This window comes from Hetaerina americana, unplaced genomic scaffold, assembly GCF_022747635.1.
Source record: "Hetaerina americana unplaced genomic scaffold, ioHetAmer1.1.p SCAF_8, whole genome shotgun sequence".
Taxonomy (NCBI): Eukaryota; Metazoa; Arthropoda; class Insecta; order Odonata; family Calopterygidae; genus Hetaerina; species Hetaerina americana.
Window position 1 is genome coordinate 7,971,208 of NW_027287427.1, and position 22,876 is coordinate 7,994,083.

The 22,876-nt window shown below is 40.0% G+C and overlaps 1 protein-coding gene across 1 annotated transcript in view; it reads left to right on the plus strand.

Annotated features, from left to right (window-relative positions):
* Positions 1-22,876, plus strand: part of LOC139697927 (uncharacterized) — a 219,613-nt gene that overhangs the window by 15,340 nt on the left and 181,397 nt on the right. Inside the window, exons 3-4 of the mRNA XM_071596787.1 lie at positions 1,274-1,369; positions 17,735-17,842. Coding sequence (XP_071452888.1) covers positions 1,274-1,369; positions 17,735-17,842 — 204 coding nt within the window. The remainder of the gene's footprint in view (positions 1-1,273; positions 1,370-17,734; positions 17,843-22,876) is intronic.

The window sequence follows — 22,876 nt, forward strand, 5'->3', positions numbered from 1 at the left end:
AATCTTAAAAATCATAAAAGGGGACTTTCAGGTTTTATATTTTTTTCAGTTTTCACTGTTGCTTAAAAAGTGGCTATTACTTAAGAGGATTACGAAAAATCCTCTGGTGTGAAAATAAATTGCATTTGATCATAATTAATGATTCCACAAATCCGCTCCGTAAAGCCTTATCGTTTAAAAGAGTTAACCTCTACAGAGCGCTAATAGTCAATTTCTATTCAAGAATTACTTCATAAGGACTCAAGCTCAGTGGGTCACGTTGTGAATAAACGTTCACGACTGTTCACTTCCTTCGTGCCCATTTAATTTTACTGTTGACCTCGTTAGAACTACCCGACTCTGAGGATGATTTTATTATACATGTGACTCGTGATACTTTTTTATTTATTAACTGCTGCTTTTACAACATTCTCAAACAAGAAAGCTAGAATCCCTTGAAAACTCTCGTTAACACCTAAGATCAATCTGAAATTACAAGATGAAACTAATCCGCTATAATTATCGGACGGTATTGTACAGAGCGAGGATGTTTTATTTCAAGTCAATTCAAGTAAAATAATGGAGGAATAAAACTAATATGTAAATGTAGATTCTAACAATTCTACCGTGGATAGGCAATTTTGACGATATTAATGTTATTAGAGTGCCTTATTTTTAAGTTTATTACTGGCCATTCAGTCTTTGGCTGAACTTCTGGCCTTCAGGCCAAACTGCGTTCCATCGCGATGAACGTTTTTGCATGACATTCCAAATACCTTAACATTTAAAAAGTTAAAGGTCATCTTCCTTGAGGGGTCATCGAGAAAGGAAAGGTATCTCGTTAATTTTATTTAATTATTAAAAAACGTAAAAACACAAATTTAATGGGATTTAGCCATAGCAATTTTGCTTAAACTCGTACTTAGGTCTAAAAAAATAGAGCAAATATCGCCCTACACGGTAGTTTGAACAGTTCGATAAGAGAAATACCGAATGACTGATTAAACAACTAGCTGGCAACCCAACACCCCCTGCCACTCGCCCACGTGATGGCTTGCGGGATGAATTGTAAATGAGGAATATAACATAAGAACGCTTATCTGCTCCATCAACTGGGTCGTTATTATAGCATAATGTTCCTTCAGAGTTCACGTCCATCACGGCGGGATGGTCCCCACGGGGCGAAGCACTTGAGCCAAGTCCCGGCGTGAGACAGTTAGGTTCGGCGTGGTCCATGAAATCTACTATCTCTCTCTCTCTCATTGCCTCTCTCTCTCTTCCCCATTCTCGCTAGGGCGACGAGGAGAGCCGGATGCGGGCTGGAGAGGATGCCTGGATGCAATTCCACGCGGACGAGGGCAGCGAGGCCCCCAGCTGCGCCTGCAGCCACGTGAGTCCAAACGGCCGGCGGCGCCTCGGTAGCACGCCGCCCCACCCCCTCCCCCCAGAAAATAAACGCCTCCACCCCCAACCCCCTCACTCCTTCTTTCTATCCTCTTGTCACTCATTCCGGACCCCAGCAGTCGGCCCGTCCACCTCGTCACCCCCTCCCCCCCGAGATCCCCTCACGCCTTCGTCATAATCCTCTTCTCCCTTCTATGCTCGACACGTAACAAGCACAGGTACGCTTGTGGACGGACTTGCCTGCTGTTAATTCTCTCCTTGTGCGCTGCGAATGACACCGGAGTTTCGTGCTTGGGTATTGTCCGTTTCTTCTGAAATGGTCTCGTTGGCGTAGTTGGAGGGTCGTGCCCTGCAAAGGTTTTGTTTTCGTGGAATGGTGGAAGGAGGGCAGGATTCAGCCGGAGAGGCAACCCAAATCCTTAAGCATTTTAATGGAGTATGTGGAAACACCAAGCTCTTGGGTCGGTGGAGTTTTTTTGACCCACGTTCTATTCTTCGTGGTAAGATACTGTCTTACGGACGCCGTGGGTGTTGTGGTTGAATTAATTTTGTGGTAACGCTCGTTCGTTGTCTATGGATACATCATTTAGAAGTGGTTACTCAGAAAAGTTAACTTGACTTAAACATTGAACCCTATAGCCAGCATTGCATTACATGTGTATATATATATATATATATATATATATATATATATATATATATATATATATATATATATATACTAATCCTAATACGGAAATGGAGTACAACCTTTGACAATAGAATAAAAGCTTCATTTATTAAATTCGGTTGCGTGGTAAGTCTTAGCTTCCTTTGATTTATGATACTAAATATAATTTTGCATGTATGATTTGACAAACAATGTAGTACGTATGGAAATATGAAATTATTTTACTATCAGGATTTACACATCACAACTTTCATGCTGTAAATGGCCTACAAGTTGATGGTACGATGGTTACCATAATTAATTGTGCACACGTGTATCTTTTGTAATGATTACATCTTCAGAAAGAAGAAAAATTTTTTACTCGACCGTGTGGATAGAAGCCTTGAAGGTTGGTGGGGATAGGGTTTTTTTAAGTTCCTGTCGAAACTGGAAATTAGCGTTGGCGGGAAAATCTCCTGTGCTATAGGGTGTAAGGGAAATATGCGCATGCACGGGAAAGCATTCTGCCGTACACATATAATATTTCATTGCCAACTCGATATATGTGCCGGATAAACAAGTGAAATGGTTGACAGTGCATTGGCGCTGGTTTGGTTTTAAGATTTGAGTAATAAGAAAGTCTATGAAGTTTCCAACAAACTGCGGGAGATGCCGCAACAGTAACTTTTAACGGAGTCATCCGCCAATATGCATTTCAATGCAACAATCATTCGCCTTGACCGGGTTTCATTTGCAAAAATTTCAGAGTTTAAGAGGACGCCTCGATAGCTTAACTGGCTGGAGCATTCGGCCGGGTATTGAGGAATCCGGATTCGTATCCCTCGATGTCGGCCCCGAAAGATTTTTACAATTTGAAATTTTTATATCTATGAAGTTTATCTCAGTGATTAATAACCCTATGGTAGTCGACTTGTATAAAGTTGAGATTTATGCTCATATGTAGCTCAATGCCGTATCATACAGCTCACGCACCATTCAAATTTCTTTTGATGTTTTATGTAAGGTTATGACAATTTATTGGATATATAATATAGCAATAGTGAACAATAAATAACATCAATTAGGTTACAGTTTAATAGCGAACGGAGTTAAAATAATAGAAAGAGATTTTTCATTCCGCTTGAGCATAAGGAGAATATTAACACTTTTTAAATCCAGATAACAGTTTGATCGATAGTTACACACGTTCTAACTACCGTGGTATAGTGTTGGAAATTAGAGCTGAGTACTCTCATTTTTGGAGAGTTTCTCACAATGTTAGATATGAATCTTAGGAGTGCCTACATTAATTGGTGTAGTCATACATTTTTCCCTACGCATTATGCTTGCCCGAAGAGGCTGCCCTAACGGTAAATTTGGACGTGTTATATTTGTGTATGAAGATTGGATTCTTGACAGGTCGTGTAAGGAAAACTTGAATTTTTTGGTGAATTTCTTTGGAACTTACTTTTTCAATTATCGTTCCTGATTAGTAAATACGCAATGAAGAAAAATACTCATGAATTTTTAAATTCTAGGTTTTACTAGGGAATCTTAGATTTTCAGTTTAAATATTCGTTTTATGTTATAGGCTAAATTAATTCATCACATTTCTGTTTCAGAATATAATAATTTCTTACATGAATCCCACGAGATGGTTACGACAGAGCTATAGTTGGAAATTCTTCGATAAATAACGCCAAACGCAAAGGTTTGTATGCAACATTGCGGAAAACGGCTTTGCTTGAGGGAGGTTTGGTTTACTTCCAGAGTCAGTGAGAACATCGTGAGGGTTTCTGGGAGCTTTGAGAGTCCATTGGCTGAAAAAACCATATCGTGTCATTTTTGAAGTATTTAACTCCGATCGACTATGCAGAATGTCCTCCGATATCGAAAAGCACTTGAGTGATGAATTTTTTTCTTTTACGAGGGTAGGCTGAAAACTGATGCACTCATGTTTGTAGACCACAAACAAAATGACCCTCTGAAGCACTCCTGCTAGCATGTGGAAGTAACATTCCCCCTCAACACGCATGCGCAGGTTTGAGATCGTTATATTCATCCAAAATATATATTGAGAAGCGGAAGTTTGAAGACGTGTTCTAGTGCAATGTCAACGCGAGTCAAGTCAGCGAACAAGTCAAGTGACTCCTACAAAGATTCATCGAAATTTAAAGCGTGTATACGGTGACGATGCTGTTAATAGGTCTATCGAATCGATCGAAAATCGCACAATTTTGTGGTTGCGAGTCTGAAAAAGGCATAATTGTTGATGAAACACGCAGCGGACGTCCGATTACTGCCACAGACGATTAACATCGCAAACCTGTCGAAGATAAGATTCATAATGACCGGCGATTCACTCAAAAGCGTATCGCAAACCATATTGAAATATCCAAGGAACGTGTCGGCTTTATTATTGAATAATTAGGATACCGTAAAATCTGTGCACGATGGATACCACGCCGTCTCACCAACGAGAACAGGCAAAACCTTCCCTCCTCATCCCCCGCTCTTGCGCCTTGCGATTTTTATTTTTTTCCTCAAATCAAGAGACACCTCAAGGGTAATCATTACACCTCGGACGATGAGGTGAAGGCAAAAATTCGACAACAGCACGCTGTTTAACTCGCGTAGACATAGCACCTGAGCACGTCTCCATACTTCCGCTTCTCAAAATACACTGGATGAATGTAGCGACCTAAAACCTGCGCATGCGTGTTGAGGGGGCATGTTACTTCCACATGCCACCAGGAGTGCTTCTGAAGGTCATTTTTTTGTCGTCTACAAGCATGTATGCATTAGTTTTCAGCCTACCTCCGTAGTATAGGTTTTAATGCCCTCCATAGTTTTAAATGAAATAATGTAGTGACTGTAGGATGCAATGAAGCAAGCACTTCTCGGATCAATGAGATTATAGAATTTACTAAGTAGGTCACCAAATTACAAAGAAATATATCTTCAAGAGGTTTCCATGGGGCGTAAAATAACGAATATCATTCATTCTATCTTTCCAGCTTTTTAGAATGTTTTTTCGTGGGAGACGACAGCCGGGGAATGGAAGAGAAATCGGAAGAAAGTAGTAATTCACAAATATGAAGTATATTGAGTCTGAAAGTACCAAAGTATGTTCTCCAAAAGATATGAGCAAATGTGTCGTATTGATTGATCCTATCGGTCGAGGGATAAAAGTTGTCGGAATTAAAATGAAAGAGAAAGAGGGGGTAGGAGGAAGGAGGAGTCAGTTGAAGAGGCCGTGAGGGGAAATTGGAATTAAGGTCTTCCGCCGAGCACTCGAAAACCTTTATTTTCTATCAGGGATTTAAGTGTTCTGGTGTTTGGAAAGCCAGCAAGTCTCTCGACTGGGTATTTGTTTTTAGAAATCGCTCATCGTACTCTTAGTTTTAACCCGAGCCTTTGTGGAGGCACTACGGAAAGACGTTTCATTGGTCCAGATGGATTCTTATTCTTACACGGGAAGGATCTCTTCATCTATTATTTCAGCGGTAATCCTCGGACGAGGGTATCTCAGATAACCCTTATTCATTAGTACATGGGAGTTTTAATGTGCACTAGTTTTTTATAGGTACATTTTACTTTATTGTAAATAGATCTATCACTACTGAAACTATTAGTATATATGTATTTGATCCAGGACAATGTTTTTAATGTACCGCTACATAAATGAGATTTACACTTGAGGTTGAGTCATGAAAGTTTTGGAAACCTATAGGAGTTCGTGATATGACTGATTAGGAGAACTTGCACAGCCTGTCTTAATGAGTCCATATAGTTTAACTCTATTGTGTAAGCATGGTAATTGAAGTAAGATGATGGGCGTAGATTGGAGGCTTTTGAAATGTGGGTGCTAAGAAGGATGAAAAAATGAACTGGACGGAAAGAAAGACAAACAAGGAAGTGGTGGGCACGGTGGAGGAGGAGAGAGGATTGTTGGGAGAAATCAAAAGGAGGCAGGGCTGATGAATGCAGATCGTTTTTATTGTTGATGGAATGTTGAAGATTGCGATAGAGGGGAGCACGTTAGGCAAACAGGGAAGGCTCAGGAACAGGATAGGAATGTTGGATGGGATGAAGGAATTATATGGGACTGAAGAAGGTTTTACCGTGTCCGCCGACAGGTTGCTTTGTTTAGGAGAGGCAAGTAAATGAATTGCTGTACAGTTATATAGGCTTTGTAGTCGGTAGTAGTGTGTGTATTCGGTAGAATACCAATAATATTAATAATGTTTAAATAGCATTTCCTAGCAGCCTGACCTTCAAAATTGAATGTGCGTGCGGTTTTAGCTCAAAATTGCAGTAGCGATGAACCATAGGCCGAGAGACAAATGCGACAGGGAACTGGTCAAACTTATAAACACTCACTATGCTGCTGAAAACCGAATGCTGTGACGGGTGATCACTCTTCTGAACTGAATAACCGAAAGTCTTGCAGGCATTATATCTGTTTCGATACGCCCCCTTTCTGCATTTCTCCTAATGTCTTCTTCAAAATTCTCCTTCTTTCATTGCAATACCATTTATCGCCTTACACTATTCTTATATACCATTCCTTATGTCATACATATAGTTTTCTTTAAGATAATTTACCTTTCAATCCAAAAGCGTTATCTTAAAAGGTGCGAAACTCATAATTTATTAATATTTTGCCTAAATTTAAGATTGCTCCTGTTGCAAAGCCAGGGTAACTCGATGAATAAAATTGTCTGCTCCCAATTAGTCGATAACTTGTATCGGAAAAAACTAGAGAAAATAGCTGTCAAATCAATATTCGGATCCATCCCCAAGGAAGACGGTTCGAAGTGGAGAAGAATTCTCTTTCTGGGGAATATTTCCCGTAAAGTCACCAGATCCCTTGCAGGAAACAATATTAAACCTGCCTTCTATAATAGAGCCAACTTAGGGAACCTTTTATCAAACTGCAAGGACAAAATTCCCGCAATGGAAAGGAGTGGAGTTTATCAATTGTGTTGTGAGTGCTCTGCCTTCTACATTGGGCAAACCGGGAGAAAATTCAGTGATCGTGTCAAGGAACATTACGCTTGTTTTAAAAACGGAAATATGTCATCCAATTTTGCCCAGCACCTTTTAGAAAACAACCACTCCAGTGATTTTGTCCCCAAAATTCTGCATGTAGAGAAAAAAGGCTTAAGATTAGATGCCTTGGAACGGTTGGAAATTTCGAAGAATAGTCACCTTAAGGGTATTCTAGTTAATGACCTAACTTATTCCTCCCGTTCACCCCTCCTGGACCTCCCTCTGTTCCACAGCCCCTCTCCCCCCCTGAAGCAGTACCCAACCGTAATCTCCCACCCCGACGCCATACACAACCGTCTTCTCCCCCTCCCCCCAAACTTACACACCATTTCCCTTTCTCTTTCCCCTCCTCCCTCTTCTCAAACACCTCCCCTCTCCAGCTCTCTATCCACTATATAAAGCCCTGTGTCTTCTGTTCTTTACCTGATGATGACTTTGTAAGTCGAAACCTAGGTCGTGTTAATAAAATATATGTGGAACAACTAAGTATTTCTTTCTTTTCCGATATTTCCCAGGGTAACTCCATCAGTGCATTAATGGAAATTAATTTACCCGAGAATAATCCTTCAAGATGATCGTACAACTTTGGTACCAGGGGATTAGATTAGGTGGTGATATCACGTAGTTCCGGGGATGATCTAAGGTGGAATCAATCCATTTCAAACAATCCTGAACGGGATTCTCAATGTCTGTGGTGATCATTTTAACTTGCCACGCACAGGGCGTTCAAATTCTTCAACACGTATTCTATTTACGCTTGGAAGTTGAAAATCCTTGTCGGAGAATTCACACGGGAAACAAAAAACTCAAGCTCATGGAGAAGGATACAACTACTGTCACTATTTACTCATCTTTTTAGTTAGGTTATCTTCCTTTAGTCTTATTCTAGTTATTCTAGGACGGCGGCGAATACATTTCGACAATGGGTAATTTAAACCATTGGTTTTTCATTTTTATAGTTACTTTTCTGATGTATTGTGTAGTTTCCATTTTATCATAAAAAAGAGCTTATTCATTTTTCACTGCGCTTATTATATTTACAGTATTGGTTTTCGTGCCAGATTGAAAATCATTAAAAATTCATTTGTAAACTGAAAATTAAGCAGGTCCACGCAATGTGTTGGTGTTAATAATGTACGATTGGCGCAACATTGTTATTATATTTTTAATTTACATTATTTACGTTTCGGTTACTTATTGAATAACATATGTATCTTATGTCATTTGAAAATTTAGATTAGAGGTGAATAATGCTGCTAAGCCCTCTCGTCACGGTCTGTTGTAACGCTTACACCGGGCCGTGGCGACATCCTTTCAGTACGGATTTTAGGTGGGGGAAGGAAAGAATTCTGGTGGGGCAATGTCAGGAGTGTAGGGTGGCCGAGGTATGGCCAAGAAGCTCTTGGCAGATCCGCGTGTGAGTTTCCTTTTGTTCGACCAAGAGCACTCGCGGCACCAACTTCGCACACACCTTTTTCATGCCAATGTTTTCGGTCACAAGTCAATGCACATTGCTTTTAGGGATTCCAAGTTCATCAAAAACCATGCTTAGCACTTAATCTGCGATCCATGTCCAACAAAGCCTTCGCTCTTGCAAGATTTTCGTCACTTTTTGAGGTCAAAGGGCGTCCTCCTGAACTTTCGGCGTCTTCAACATCTCTACCCTCCCGAAACAACATGTGTCATTCAAAAACACCCGATCTACCCGTACCGATATGATTAAAAGCTGCCCTGAGCATGTAATGAGTATCTTTCTCGGTTTTTCCAGTTTCAAGCAAAATTTGATGGCGTAGCACTGTTCCAATAACCGGATCATGACGGAGCGTAACGAGGTCACGTCATAGAGTTTTCAAAAACGAACGATCCGCACTCCGAAACAGTTGGGAGCCTACTGCCTCCGGCCTCCAGTCTTTCCTGAGACTCCGCTCCCTCGAGCACAGCCAGAGAAACCGACGGCCGTCAGTTAGTCTATCCGGGAAAAAATAAGTGATACCCACTTTCGAACAGAACTTGTATTACCAGCCGTCCAATCGTGAAAGAACTTCGTGAGTGGCCCATTAATTATTGGGAATCAGCTGAAAAGCGCGATAACCGCTGGCTGTGAAAAGTTAAATATCGCACGACAAGGTCCATTAATAAGTAGATGTTGGATGAAAGTATTCTCACACTTTTTTGCATGGCACGAGGTCAAAAAAATACCGTGCCTGCAGGAGGGAAAATACAATAGACCACCTGACGCGCGGGAGTGGGCCCGCGGGAGCGATATTATTGCTTAGCTGGCTCTTGCCAATTTTAGCAGCAGGACAGCGGCCAATGTCAGTGGCTAGAGCAGTCGAGTGCCAACTGGAGGTCCGTGTCGAGCCTCTCGACGTCCTCAGCCAAACTCAGGGTAATGCGATTTGCCATTGGAATATTTTTTGGACAGAAACGTAGTCCTTATTGAAAAATTTATCGATTGTGTTCCCTGGAGATGATCTTTTACGTCCACAGGCTTAAGTTGTGATATGCCAAATTGTTCTTTGAGTGCTTAATCATGAAAAACTGTTGTCCCCTAAGTGTCGTGGAGACGTTTCATGTGTACTGGATAAGTATGAATAAATGGTGATTTAAATGTGGTTGCGCCGGTAATGGTACTCATATATTTTCAGATGTCACGTGTTCGCTCAACATGTATAAATATGATGACGAATTGTATTTCACGAGTAGTGATTCAACTTTAATTATTTCGAACTTGATCACTTGTATCCGCAAAACTGCGTGGGTCATCTCTACGCTTCCAGAAGAGATTCTCTCAAAACTCAAATCATCTGGGGTAGAATGAATGGTGTTCTTTAAACAGGCATCTTTTGGATTAAACATACTTATAGTTCACATGTTTACTCTTACTCATTCAGGAACTGTAATAAGCTACGACATTACATGAGAAATTACACCATGCATTGCCAAAGCAATGTACATTGGATATTAATATCCTCTGAATATGACTGTCGTATCTCCTCAGAGAATTCTCAAACTCATCTCTACGATAATTATTTTTAATAATCAAACGCAAAATCTACATTAGTGAGATAATATTTGTCGTCCTCACATCTCCTCTCATCTCTCATGTGAGTTCCTTTATGCTATCATATTTCTTCATTTTACTGCCTTTCATTACGTTTCAAGTATGGAGTCCTGGGTCGCTCTCATAAGTTATTTTTATTTATTTGAATATTATTTTTAGGGGTTATTTCCATTCATCTTTACAAAAATATTACTTTGGAGGGATTTCTATGGCAAATGATAGTGATATTGGGAAGAAGAAACGTGGGATGATAGAGAAATTAACGGCAAAATAATTACTCACCGGGCTCTATCGGGGCAGTAATGAGGGATAGTGAATGTGACATTGAGCCTTGGGCTAATCGATTGAGTTATTGTCTCCTAGACTTCTCTGCGCTCAAAAACCCATTAGAAAATGCAAGAGATGGCACCAGCGGTATAGGAAAACGTTTGTTTTTAGTAAGCTTCATCTGACTACGTAGAATGCTGTTGAAGATTCAGCTATATCCATCGAATGGTTTCATTTCCACAGTTGATTGAAGCAATAAAAATTTGTTTATTTAAAATATTTTTTATCATTTGGTGGTTGAACACTACATTTTAAAAGCTTAACACCGAACGGTTTGTTCATGGCAAATCTGGTCCTGTGTTTGTGGCTGTTTACAATTGAGTAAATTAGTTTAAATATGGCCATCCACAAATGATGAACGCCGTTCGGGACAGACAACGGATTTGACTTCCTCCAAAATGATTGACAAAATCCACGATATTCGTAGTTTAGATTGATCGACGTATCAAAGATTACGAAATAGTTGAGGCCACAGACTTATCACAAGGTACCAAGTATTCAATTTTTCACGAAAATTTGGGTGTGGCAAAAGTCTCGGCAAGATGGGTGCCGCGTTTGCTCTTAGTGGAGAAGAAACGCAATTAATGTAATGTAAAATGCAGTCAATGTAGAGTCTGGTTGGTAGCTTTTCCGTAAAAATCCTGTATTAATGATAATGAGAGATAACATATGCAACAAAATCAACCGTAGGAGTATAATTGATTTAGTTGTATGTGAAGAGAGAAAGGGAGTTTTAGGATCTGGCCCCCTTACCCTGATGTGTGAATTTCACTCGCCGTCAGGCTTTGTACAGGGTGAACTCTATCATCATCTATCAAACTGACCTTCGGGTTGATTACTCACCGTGTTCATAGTATTTTTATGGAAGAAGGTGGGTTGCAAGAAGGAGGAGAAGATCGTCAAAATAATGGAGAGTTTATGGAAAAAAGCTGCAGGACGAAAACGCAAGAGTTCAGTATGAATACCGGCTCGAGGAATAGTAGCATTCATGTCAGGCAACAGATCAGAACCAGAACAGTGAAATCAGACATTTTTATATTTTATAAATAAGCAGCTATTAATATAGGGGAATGAAGGAATATCATTTATGTCTTCTCTAAGTGAACGGGTATAAAAAAAGGAAATAGTGTTGCTACCCGTACCTTAAACGAAAAAACATCGCGACATCTACAACAGTAGCAACGCGCAATTTTTGTATGGGTCAGCCGGCATTTGTCGGTGGTGTCAAGGACACCGCCATTTCGCGGATACTTTTCTTTAGTGTCATCTGGAGGTGGAACAAAAACACGGGTTAGGTTTATGCGCGAGGGAAAGAAATTCTATTTTATCTTTGAAGGCTTAAAGTATCGCTTCGAGAATGGTGACGGTGGAGAATATCGATCGGTTTTCCGACAAGACGACAAAGGCCTCTTGGAGCCGTCGCTCAAGGCGTATTTTTCCCCCAGGGTTACTGACAGACAAGTATAAATTTCCATCCCTCCTTGGTGGGTGGTAGACTAAGAGTTGTCTCTTCCAAGAGAGGAATTGTGAGCGAGGGTGCTGCCAGATTTTCCCCGAATATTCTGTGCGGCACTATCTACGTGTAATTCAATATAAACTGTGCACCTATGCATAAACCACGATTGATATTGTTTCAACTCAGGGAAACCGGTAAAACTCCTCTGAAATGTGGAGAAACTTTACATCTGTCCATTTTAGATGAGTACTGTACAAGTATTCAGAGGCTTTATAAAAGACTAATGCATTTGAATGTGGATATTAATACAATAAATGTGTCCATCACCTCTAGAATACTCGTATTTGCGATTGTGTATAATCACGTACTTATAATTTTCATAGTAATAATATTAAAATTAACATTAGTTTTCCGTTATCGCGCTGTCCGGTGACCCCTAGAGCTGTGCTGGCTGGGGTAATGAAAATTGCTCCCGATTGGGTCACCCATGTCAGATAGGTCGAAGGTTAAAAGCCAGACGAAAGGTAGTCCACGCAGCGTCTTTTCCTCAATGAGTCGACTGGGAAGGCGTCCAATTCCAGTGGGGTTGCCATTGAGTGATGGTGTCACGTCAAAAGCACTATTGAGGAAGGCAACGGGAAACCACCTCGATTGAATATTCCATGCTACTAGGCTGGACATAGATCTGAGTATGAGTCCTGGTGTTAAGAAACTCGGCCCACTAGGTCTTGTTTCTTGTCGGGCAGCGGGGGAGGCAAGGTTTCCGTGATTGTCATCACATGTAATCCTTACGGAGTGAATTTGATAGCAGCAACAAAGAAGAAGGTAAAATAGGTTAAATAAGGGACTTGGAACGTTAGGACCATGTTGAGAACAGGAAAATTAGAAATAGAAAGCGGGAGATGGATAGAGGAAATATTTGTAAATATTTCAGAGTTGTGCGAGGTGAAATGGAAGGGTAGTGGGGATAACTCGAGTGACAGTCAAAGAGTAATCCACAGCGTTGAGGAAGAAGGCCAGGGAGGAGTGGAAGAAGATAGTATTGACTAAAAAGTTCGGAAGTGGCGTAGTAAACATAGAGCATGCGGATGATAAAAAATTATTATTAGAAATCAATGCTGAACCAACGAACTTGGTCATACACAGGTCTACATAAAAATTACAACGCATACTTGGTTTAAACACCACGATAAACGTTGGTATGCGTGAAAATTGTTCGGGAACTCAGATTTGTATTAGTTGGAGTATATTATGGTTAGGTGCAGATTAAAGAATGGCGTAATCAATTCGCATATTTCCCCAGTAGGAGATGCAGATTCAGTTCATATTTCAGTACTGATGAATTGTAACGCCGGATTGAAAAGGAAAGGACAGGAAAGAACGGTGAAGAAATTGAAAAGGTAGTAGTATTAGCATATGAGAAAAATATGTGCAAGGATAGGGAAAATAATAATGATGCAGAGAGAAGTCGGGAGCATCTCAAAAAAGTGATGCCAAAAGTTCCAAACAAAACTTTAGGGCCTTTAAATGCGAAAAACTCAAGGAAGCCATGGATTACGGACGGGGTGAAGATAAGATTGGGGAGATAGAGGTGATAATAAAATGAAAGAATATGAACACGGAGTTCGGTAGAAGAAATAAAGAGTTGAGCGATAAGCTTAGGCGGGAAATTGATAGGGTGGAAGTATCGTGATGAGGGCGCAGTGCAAGAATGCGGAAAGTTTGCAAAGGAATGGTGAAGTTGGTGGGCTATACAGGAATGTAAAAGCGCTGTCAGGAAGTAAGAAGGGAAAATCCGTGCAAATAATCAAAGATGACTCGGCAAAAATATAAATTGGACCAGGTAAGGTTCAAGAGAAATGGAAGACATATATGTATATATATATATATATATATATATATATATATATATATATATATATATATATATATATATATATATATATATATATATAGGAACTAGATAGTAAAGACATTAGTGTAGAAAGGTTGGACATAGAAAGAGAATATGACGTAGATGAGGATAGCATAGGAACGGGTGTACTGTATTTCGAGATGGAAAGGACATTAGGGAAATTTGAAATCAAATAATTCAAGGAAATGGATAAAATTGCCGATGAACAAGTTATAGGAAAGCGTGGAAGGGAGAAATTCTATGTGCTAATTAGTAGCATTAATGAGTAAGAAGTTTAGTCGGGGAATTTTGTCAGGTCACTCATAAGTTCCTATCTCTTTAAAGAAATAGATGAAATAACTGTGTGTGTGTACGTATAAACTATAGAATAATGAGTTTGATTTCAAGCTCAGCTAAGTTTGTCTTTAGGATCATCAAAAAAAAAGTAACAGAGTAGGGTAAATAATTACTTAAGAACTTATTTATCAGTTTAGTAAAGAAAGGGGAGAGATGCATTCACACGTGATGTCATAGCAATAGTGAGGTCACACATAGAAGGGAGCATAGATTGCGATTAAGATGTTTTTTTATTTCGTGAATTTCGTTCAATGGAGAATATTAAGTAGAATAAATGAGTATTACAGAAGATGGAATAAATTGGAGGAATGGGCGATTTATCCGCAACCTGCACATGCCTCAGGTGCGTGTGGCGAGAGTCGGGAAGGGCAGTGCGAGGGAGGAGAGTGAGTGGCACAGGAATGCCCATCTCAGTTTTTCTTTTCAAAATATTTGTGGAGGTAATAACAGCAGAAACATGGGGAGGACTGGAGGTAGGAATGAAAGCCGGTAGGGAATTCATAAAATCAGTTATTTGATTTGGCAATGATCACGCTTAAGTTAGCCATTCAGTCAAGGGGTTACGACCATTGCTGATCACATCAGAAAATCAATGTGACAGATATGTGATGAGAATCAAAGTAAACAGAACACTCTTTTTGACACTTTGTTGAGGTTTTCGATAAGAAAGAAGTGCTTATCTCCCCCTCCCTCTTTTTACCTCACCATTTATTTAGTTTCCCAACTTCTCTGGGTTTTCCATATTTCCTCTCTTTGTCCCCGATTACATTATTCCTCACTCTTTTCTTCCCCCCCTCCTCAAACAGGTATAAATATTATATACCACAATTAGAATCTTGTCTTGTACCTGAAGATGTTTCGATGAACTGAAACGCGTTAGACGTACGTTACAAATAAATCGGCAAATAAAATGCGGCAAAGTGTAAATTTTGTTTTTCTAATGACAAACTTCCACTGTGTCTCGCCTTAATATGTTGAATATATGAAGAAGGCAAAGTTCTACGTTAAAATTGGAGGGAAGAAGCTAGAGCAAGGTTCAAAAGTTTATATTTGAAGCGTTTTGAACCAAAATGATCAAAGTAATAGGGACACCAAAAAACTACGTTGATGGTTATAACAAAACCTTCATGTGGAGCTTAGTTTGTTAAGGCGCGGATTCCGAGCCATTGAACCAAGATGATGGGTGTAGATTGGAGGATTTTGAGATGTGAGTTTGGAGAAGATTGCAAAAAAATGAAATCAATGGAAAGGAAAACAAACGGAGGAGTACTAGGCATGATGGGGGAGGAGAGAAGTTGTGAAAAATGCAAGGGTGGCAGAAAATGTGGATGTAAACCATTTTGAAAGGCGATGACATGTTGAAGACTGTGATAGAGGGGAGAATGTTAGGCAAGTGTGGAATGGGGAGGAAAAGGATAGGAATGTTGGATGAAATGAAGGGGGGGGGTATGTATGCGAATCTGAAGAATATTAAATGTAGTTGGGGGCGGCAGAGTACGTGTTCTGAGGTGAGTCTAAGAAATATAAGTGAGTTGATTTGGTATCCATATAAAACCTACCTTAACCGGTAGAATACCAAATAATAATAATGATAAAACTATAAAAATATCTACTGGATTAATTGAAATAAATCGTATTGATTTTTAATGCACCGAATTTAATTTCAGTAAGCACCCATAGTACAACAATGCCGTTACGTGATTCGTCCTTTGATACCTGATTAATCTCTGTGTTATAACCTCCTAGGTATACTATGGACTGATTTGTTAATGTCTCTTTTGATGTGATCTGATCTATATTCTCAGGAATTGGATTAATGACATCTAGTTAGTTACCATCAGCGAAAGTTCAGGAAATACCAGTATACCGGCGGAGCTGGCTCTTCTGGTTTCGAATTCACCAATTTTGTTTCGTAATTGAGTTGAGTGGCTGGGTTTTTTTCGCTTTCCAAATTGTAAACCGTTCTAAGACCTGGCTAATGCTGTTGCAGGGAATATTTGCAGTATTTTTCATCTCTCGGTTTGTCTAACATGACCAGTTCGAGCGCCTTTCTACCGTGGATGTTACACGAGATCTCGCCTCTCGCGTGCTTCCAAAAAATCACCACTGCTACTGAGTGATTTGAGTATAATTTCCCTTTTGATGGCATCCCTATGATAACTCCATACGATCCGTGAGTCTCACACTTTTTATATTGCTAATTCGAATTATTGGAATGTAGATGCCATTGGTAGATATCTGGGATCAGTAGTACGCCTGAAACCAGCTAAGACGAGTATCCAGACCCATTCAGAGCGTTCAGTCCCCGTGTCTCCTCTTATTCCCGCCACTCACTTCTACCCACATCCCAACGCAGCTCTCAATCGTTGTTCATTTGGATGACGTGGTTATAGGGAATGGGAATTCTTCTAAAGGATCTCAGGTTTCCTCGGCGTATGGTATTCAAGAAGCTCTCTCGGGTTTCCCACCGGGTCAGGTTGCATTACACCGACGTTTCGATGGCTGACTCTGCCATCGAAACGTCGGTGAACTGCAACCTGACCCGGTGGGAAACCCGAAATTACTTCGGGAATTCTTCTTTTGATGCTCCCAAGAAGAACAATAGATATCCGTCTTTTAGCAAACCTAGTACCCAGTTTGACCAAAACTTCATAACTTACATTTTTCCGTCGGAAAAAAATTATGGTAACCTTTTTCAGTACGACCTTTGCGGTACAATCTGGAGATAAAAAATGTCTCTTGTAAATATTTTAGCAAATAATTTCATTTCGTTTTTCATTCACTAATTCGAATTTCATAATGCTATGGCTACATTGTTTAGAAGGTACTGAGAAATTTAAAATTTACACGCTTATTTAAAGATTGTTAAGGTTTTATAAATTCTTTTTGCAACTCATATTAGCGTCTAGAAATAGATGAATGCATAATAATAGGACTATTATGAAAAACATTTTCTGGCTGCATGTAATTCCTAATGTTTTCTGCCTTTCTCTTTATTTTGTAAAATATTTCTGCGTTTCAGCACGGCGCCATTCAGAGATGTCTCACCCACCAACTTTCACATTTCTCTTCCTATTTCGCCAACCGGTATTCTACTAACCGTCAGTTAAAATAGACTGCAATGCATAAAATCCCAAATTAAGAATCAAGTACTCTGTTCTTTATAGTATTCTTCAATTTATTTTTTCAAACCTACTGCAAGCATTGATTCTATCTACTGTATACGGACTCCATTACAAGACCAAGTTTCCTATCTTCGGAGCGTCATCGCGCAAAGTGACTCATGATTGTGCGATAAAAATGTGAAATACATAGAAAATATAAAAGCAGTGGCTCAACGGAAAAGCTGTTGAACCACTGAAATGGTACCGCCAACATTTTGCCGGTGTTAATTTTAAAGGAGCCAACACCTCGTAATGAAATTACGTCGAGAGATTCGAGTGTTCGCTTTCCCCTCAACAAACTTGTCCACCCCCTTTAACCGCTTCCCACTTCTTTTGCATCGGGTCATCCTCTCCCCTTTAACCTTCTATGTTTTCCGTGTATCAGGAAGCGGGCCATCCATCCCCTGAGCGCTTGCGGAGGCTCCAAGTGGTGCGAGAAGTTGCTGCACTTCGCTCTCAGATCCTTCGCAGCCAGGCCGTCCTTGCTGCTCTGGTGAGTAATCTCGCCCGGGTCCTTTCGGGTGATCAAAGAGGCGAGGCCTCCTTTTCTAATGTGGTACTTACACGTATGCGGTCCGCGCGCTCCGTGAATGCTCGGATGGGGAGGGGATAATACGTACGTGTCTCTCCCCCGCCGGCGATATATCCGGATGATCACCCGACTCTCCTCCCCAGAGCCGTGCTCTTAATCCTCACTATTTTTCTCGGCGGACGTACATTTGAGAGGGATATTTGCCGCATTGCGCGAGATTCTCGAGCGTGGATTCTTCTCGGTGCAGTAGGAGCGTTGAAAAGTGAACTGGATTTGTTCATTTGCGCGCGAAGTCGAGAGACAGTCCCCAGCGGAGATGGCGAAATTGGAAATACATTTTTTCCCGCACGTTTTAACTGATGGCAAAATGCTGAAAGCATTAACACTTCTTGCACCTACGTCCGAAATGTGACATGGCTGGTAACTATAATTGTCAGTCGGTACTCATTGCGATTTTTCCTCGTTCCGGTGGTGATCCCAGTTCCCTCAACGCAGTCTTAATACTTAACCAAGAAGAATTTTATTTACGAACTCATGTAGATAGTTTCTACTTTGCAAATTAGCATTAAAAGTGAGTTATGCAACTTTAAAAAAAACTATAAATCATCCTTTCAGTTACGAGTTAACTCGTCGTAATTCAAATAACACCGTGACATATCAATTTAACAATGGTCATTTGATAATAATTCGATTTGTATAATTAATGGAATAATTATTGAATTGATAGAATTTGACTTTGATATGCCTTCATTTCTTTCAATGAAATTGTATATTATTGTAATTGCGTATTTTCATTCAATGAAATAATGCAATTACAATATATTTTTTATTACAAAAATAGGATTTATTTTTTTCTGTAGACTGCGGTAAAAGCGAGGGGAATCACCTATGAATGCGTGTTTGTCACGAAGGGTGGTGTTAAAAGCTATTATGCTATGATATATTCAACGGTTGTGATGCTAATGAGTTTTTCAGCATGTGAAGCATATTCCACGGTGCAACTTTTAGTTCTCAAGACTCGAGACCTCCCACTGCTGCGCTTCCAGAAGGGGAGATAAGAGTTTCCAATAGTCACCGTCCAAATTGATGTATTATTCCTGTCCAATCTTTCGGCCTAAGATATTTGTGCCCTCCTTCGCCAAAAGTGATGCTCGCGAGACAATCCCGCGTGCTGTTAGGTTTTTATTAATGTCAAAACTTGGTCGTTCTCCATTTTTTAAATTATTTGGTGGGAACTTTCATTCACAAATGGAACCAGGATTTTTTGCATGAATCTCAATATTGTGTATTAAATAAACTGATGTGTTGCATTAAAATTATGAAATATTTTCGAAAGTGTTTATACAATAAAATTTAAAGACGTAGAAGCATATTTTTTGTAATACCATATCGTTTCGTTGCCTCCCACCGCTAATGAATAGCGTGAAAACATCGAAAAGCACTGGGAATGATTGAGAATGCTTCCCTCATACTATTCCAATATTTGGCAAAATTGTTTTTGGAAAACATATGTGAACTTGCATTTGGAGTGCACATAAACTAGGTTGCTTTGCAATAACTTGCCTATTTACCTTACTCTAAAGACTTAATACCATCTGTTGTAGAAATTAGGCACGTCGTGGAGGATTTCCAGGTTTAAAAGGGTTTTTCGTTTAATGATAAAGTAAGCGCCATAATGTCCCGACGTAAAGGTTGTCCTTACGTTCCGCAGTTTAAAAAAAGCGGAAAAACGTAGCTCTGGAATGAATGGCCTTTCAGAGGTGTGCAAATAATTTGCACGCGGAGGGCTTGATTTGTGACGCAACCACGCGGAACTGCGTTTGGGGGAGGTCTTTTTTTCTACTCTTTTCATTTTCATTTTAGCGGAAAACCGACGCGGAGCTGTTCAATTTGCGGCCCCTTTTCTCTTAAAGCAGTTAGGGAGCGCTCTAACTCTCTCACATTTAGCATCAGGGCAGGATGTGGGGGTCAGACGATGGAATGGGCAATGAAGCGTTCTTGTTCGACGCGGAAAAGCGAATTTCTCATAATTTGCGTTTATTGTACTCGCTGTGGTGGAAAAAATATTGTCGTGGGTCAGTATAAAGTACAAAAGTTATGAAAAGATTTAATTTTTCGTACTTAATATAAAAAATGCCTGAAAAAGTAAAAGAGGTGGCTGAAGTTTTCAAGAAAGCAATGACTCTTGTTATTGATTGATCAGATCCCGCAGATGAATATTTCTACAAGGTATTATTTTTCAATTTGAAGGATACGATTGAAATTATATCTTATTGTTTTAAAACACATTATGATTATAAATAATGATATAAATCTCATTGCTGGAGTCTCTTTAAATTTAATATTTGTGAACAGAGAACATATTGGTCACACTTTTGGTTATATTTATAAATTCATAATTTAGTTAAACAATTGAAGGTATTATTAATCTATCAAGTTTTATGAAAGCATTGGATTCCAATTTTACATTTATCGTCATCGAATGCACAGGTACAGAAGTAGACTAGTAATCCGTTGTTTCACATTTGTTTAGAGCAACTAATGCAGATTTTAAGCTAGCACATTCCATATGTTTGTAATTACTAAACGATAACTCTTTGCTTTATTTTAACGTTTTAAATTGTTTTTCTGTTAAAAATGCGTATTATACTTGTGGAAATTTGACCTCACCACCTGCAGAAAATGTAATATTATTGGAACTGGCAGTTTAGGGAAGAAATGTCATTTTTTTATAGTTATACTATTTCCATCTATCACCTTGCACTTGAATAATATTATTTGCAGTGTCAGTAAACAGGAAGTCCTGTTAAGTGATTTATAGCGCGATTCGGCTAAAAAACATTCCCGTATTGCTGGCTATTTTCACAATAAGTCACGCCTAGACGGTTCCACTTATCTTACTTTTCAACGCTATCTAATCTGGCGCGATAATTGCCTCTGTCGCGAGGACTCCACAAGGTGCTTTTGTATTGCATTGTAACACCAAGGTCACAATTTTCTTCGATAAGTGTTCACTGTCATTGTCGAGTGCTCCTCGTTGCAGTAGGCTCAATATTGATTCATTACCGAGTAGACTGCCAAGATTTCGTTTGAGCTCAGTGCTTAACTCGCGTTATGCTTACCGTGAAACGCCTCGTAAATCTCAAGCACCCTTACCCGGCTTCCCTTCCCGTCACCTCCGCCCTCCCCAACCGGCCTCCCCGGAGCGTGATTCTATTCCCTTGTTGTTCCCGAACGCGCCCGTTTCCCCTCCGCGGGCCTGTCCTCCTCACTTTAAGCTGTCTCGCGCAGGATACTCACTTTCTCCGTCTCTCTTTATACTTTCCCTCACTCGGTTCCACTTACCTCCGCGACGTGTCTCGCCAGGATGTCTACGGGGGGGGGGGGGGGGAGGAGACGCCAAGGATGCCGCGAGCACCCTTGTCCAGATTTTTAAAGGGCAAATTGTGAATGGATTACAGAGTCCACATTAAATTCCACGGGGGCACTCTGGCTTGGATGAGGAAACTCACGGTGGAAAGGGTAAAATATAACGTCCATCAACAAGTACATATACGCTTAGCAATGGGGAAAAATACGTTAGGGATGGAAACGGAGAATACCCGAAAATTGCTATCTCTCGCTAATTCATAATTGTGCCTGAATCCTTAGTTTCTTTGGTTCATTATGGGTACAGATTGTGTATTTAATCTAATGTTAGATCTTTGAATTCTGGCTTCTAGGGTTGGCTCAGCTATGGCTTTTTACAAATGTTCCCTTTTAGGATTTTTAAGTTGATGCGACATGCTGTCTGTTTTTTCGTTTTATCCAAGAGAGGTACATCTTGAGAACTGATGGATTTAAAGAGGTGTGATAAAAGCTCTCCGCCAAGTTGAATATTCTAGTTGATCTTTTGTCAATATGTTTCTTGGAATAATAAAATTGCCCTCAAGTACTGAATTTGCTGTTGAGAACGGTATTTACCTTTCACACACAGACCTTGCATTATGTTTACGCTGAAAAATACGCTGATTCGCATTCATTTACATTATTTAAAGAAATGACTGTTGTGATTGTTTGGAAAGCCATATCTATGGATTAATAACTTATAATACGAGGGTCATCCGGAAAGTAGTACCCGTTCGTGAAATAAAGACACAAAAGTAAATATTAACAAACATAAAAAATTTTATTTGAAAGAGGATACTTTAAACTACTTCTCAACATAATCTCCAAGCAAATTAAGGCATTTGTCATAACGTGTGACAAGTTTCTGTATTCCTGCTGCATAGTCCTTCGCCGCCAGCTCATTGAGATACGCGAGGGACCCATCTTGCACAAATTTTTGCATAATGCAGATGGTGTTTAACAATTTCATGAACAATTGTTCGAGAAACATTGGGAAAATGCTCACAGATGTCATCAATTGTGACGCGCCGATCGTTCCTCACGAATTCGTCAACTGAGCTCACCAGTTGGTCTGTAATGACAGACGGTCTCTCCGAACGCTCATCGTCGTGTGTGTTCCCCCTCCCCATGTTGAAGTTGCGACACCACCGCCGAACAGACGACTCGTCCATTACATTGTCTCCATACACCTCCTTTAATTGGCGATGAATATCACATGGGCGAACGTTTCTTGCATTGAGGAATTTAATCACTGCCCTCACTTCACAACTGGCGGCGTTCTCAATTTTTTTAAACATTGTAAACAATCACAGAAACAACACAGGCAATGCTAGCGTCACGCAACTTGGCTCAGAGAAGGCAGACAAGCCACTGAAGCTATCTGACCTCGTCCAGCGGCTACTCGCGTCGTCAGCACTTCATGCGGCACGAACGGGTACTACTTTACGGATGACCCTCGTATGATTTATAATTCATATGTATATTTTTGAATAAATGACGGAACATAGAATGATTGTGATTTACCATTTTTATACAATGGTGTTCGTATGGCCGAGAGCTCTTATAGATGTCTTCTGTCCTTGAAGTAACATCAAAAGGTGTTACAGA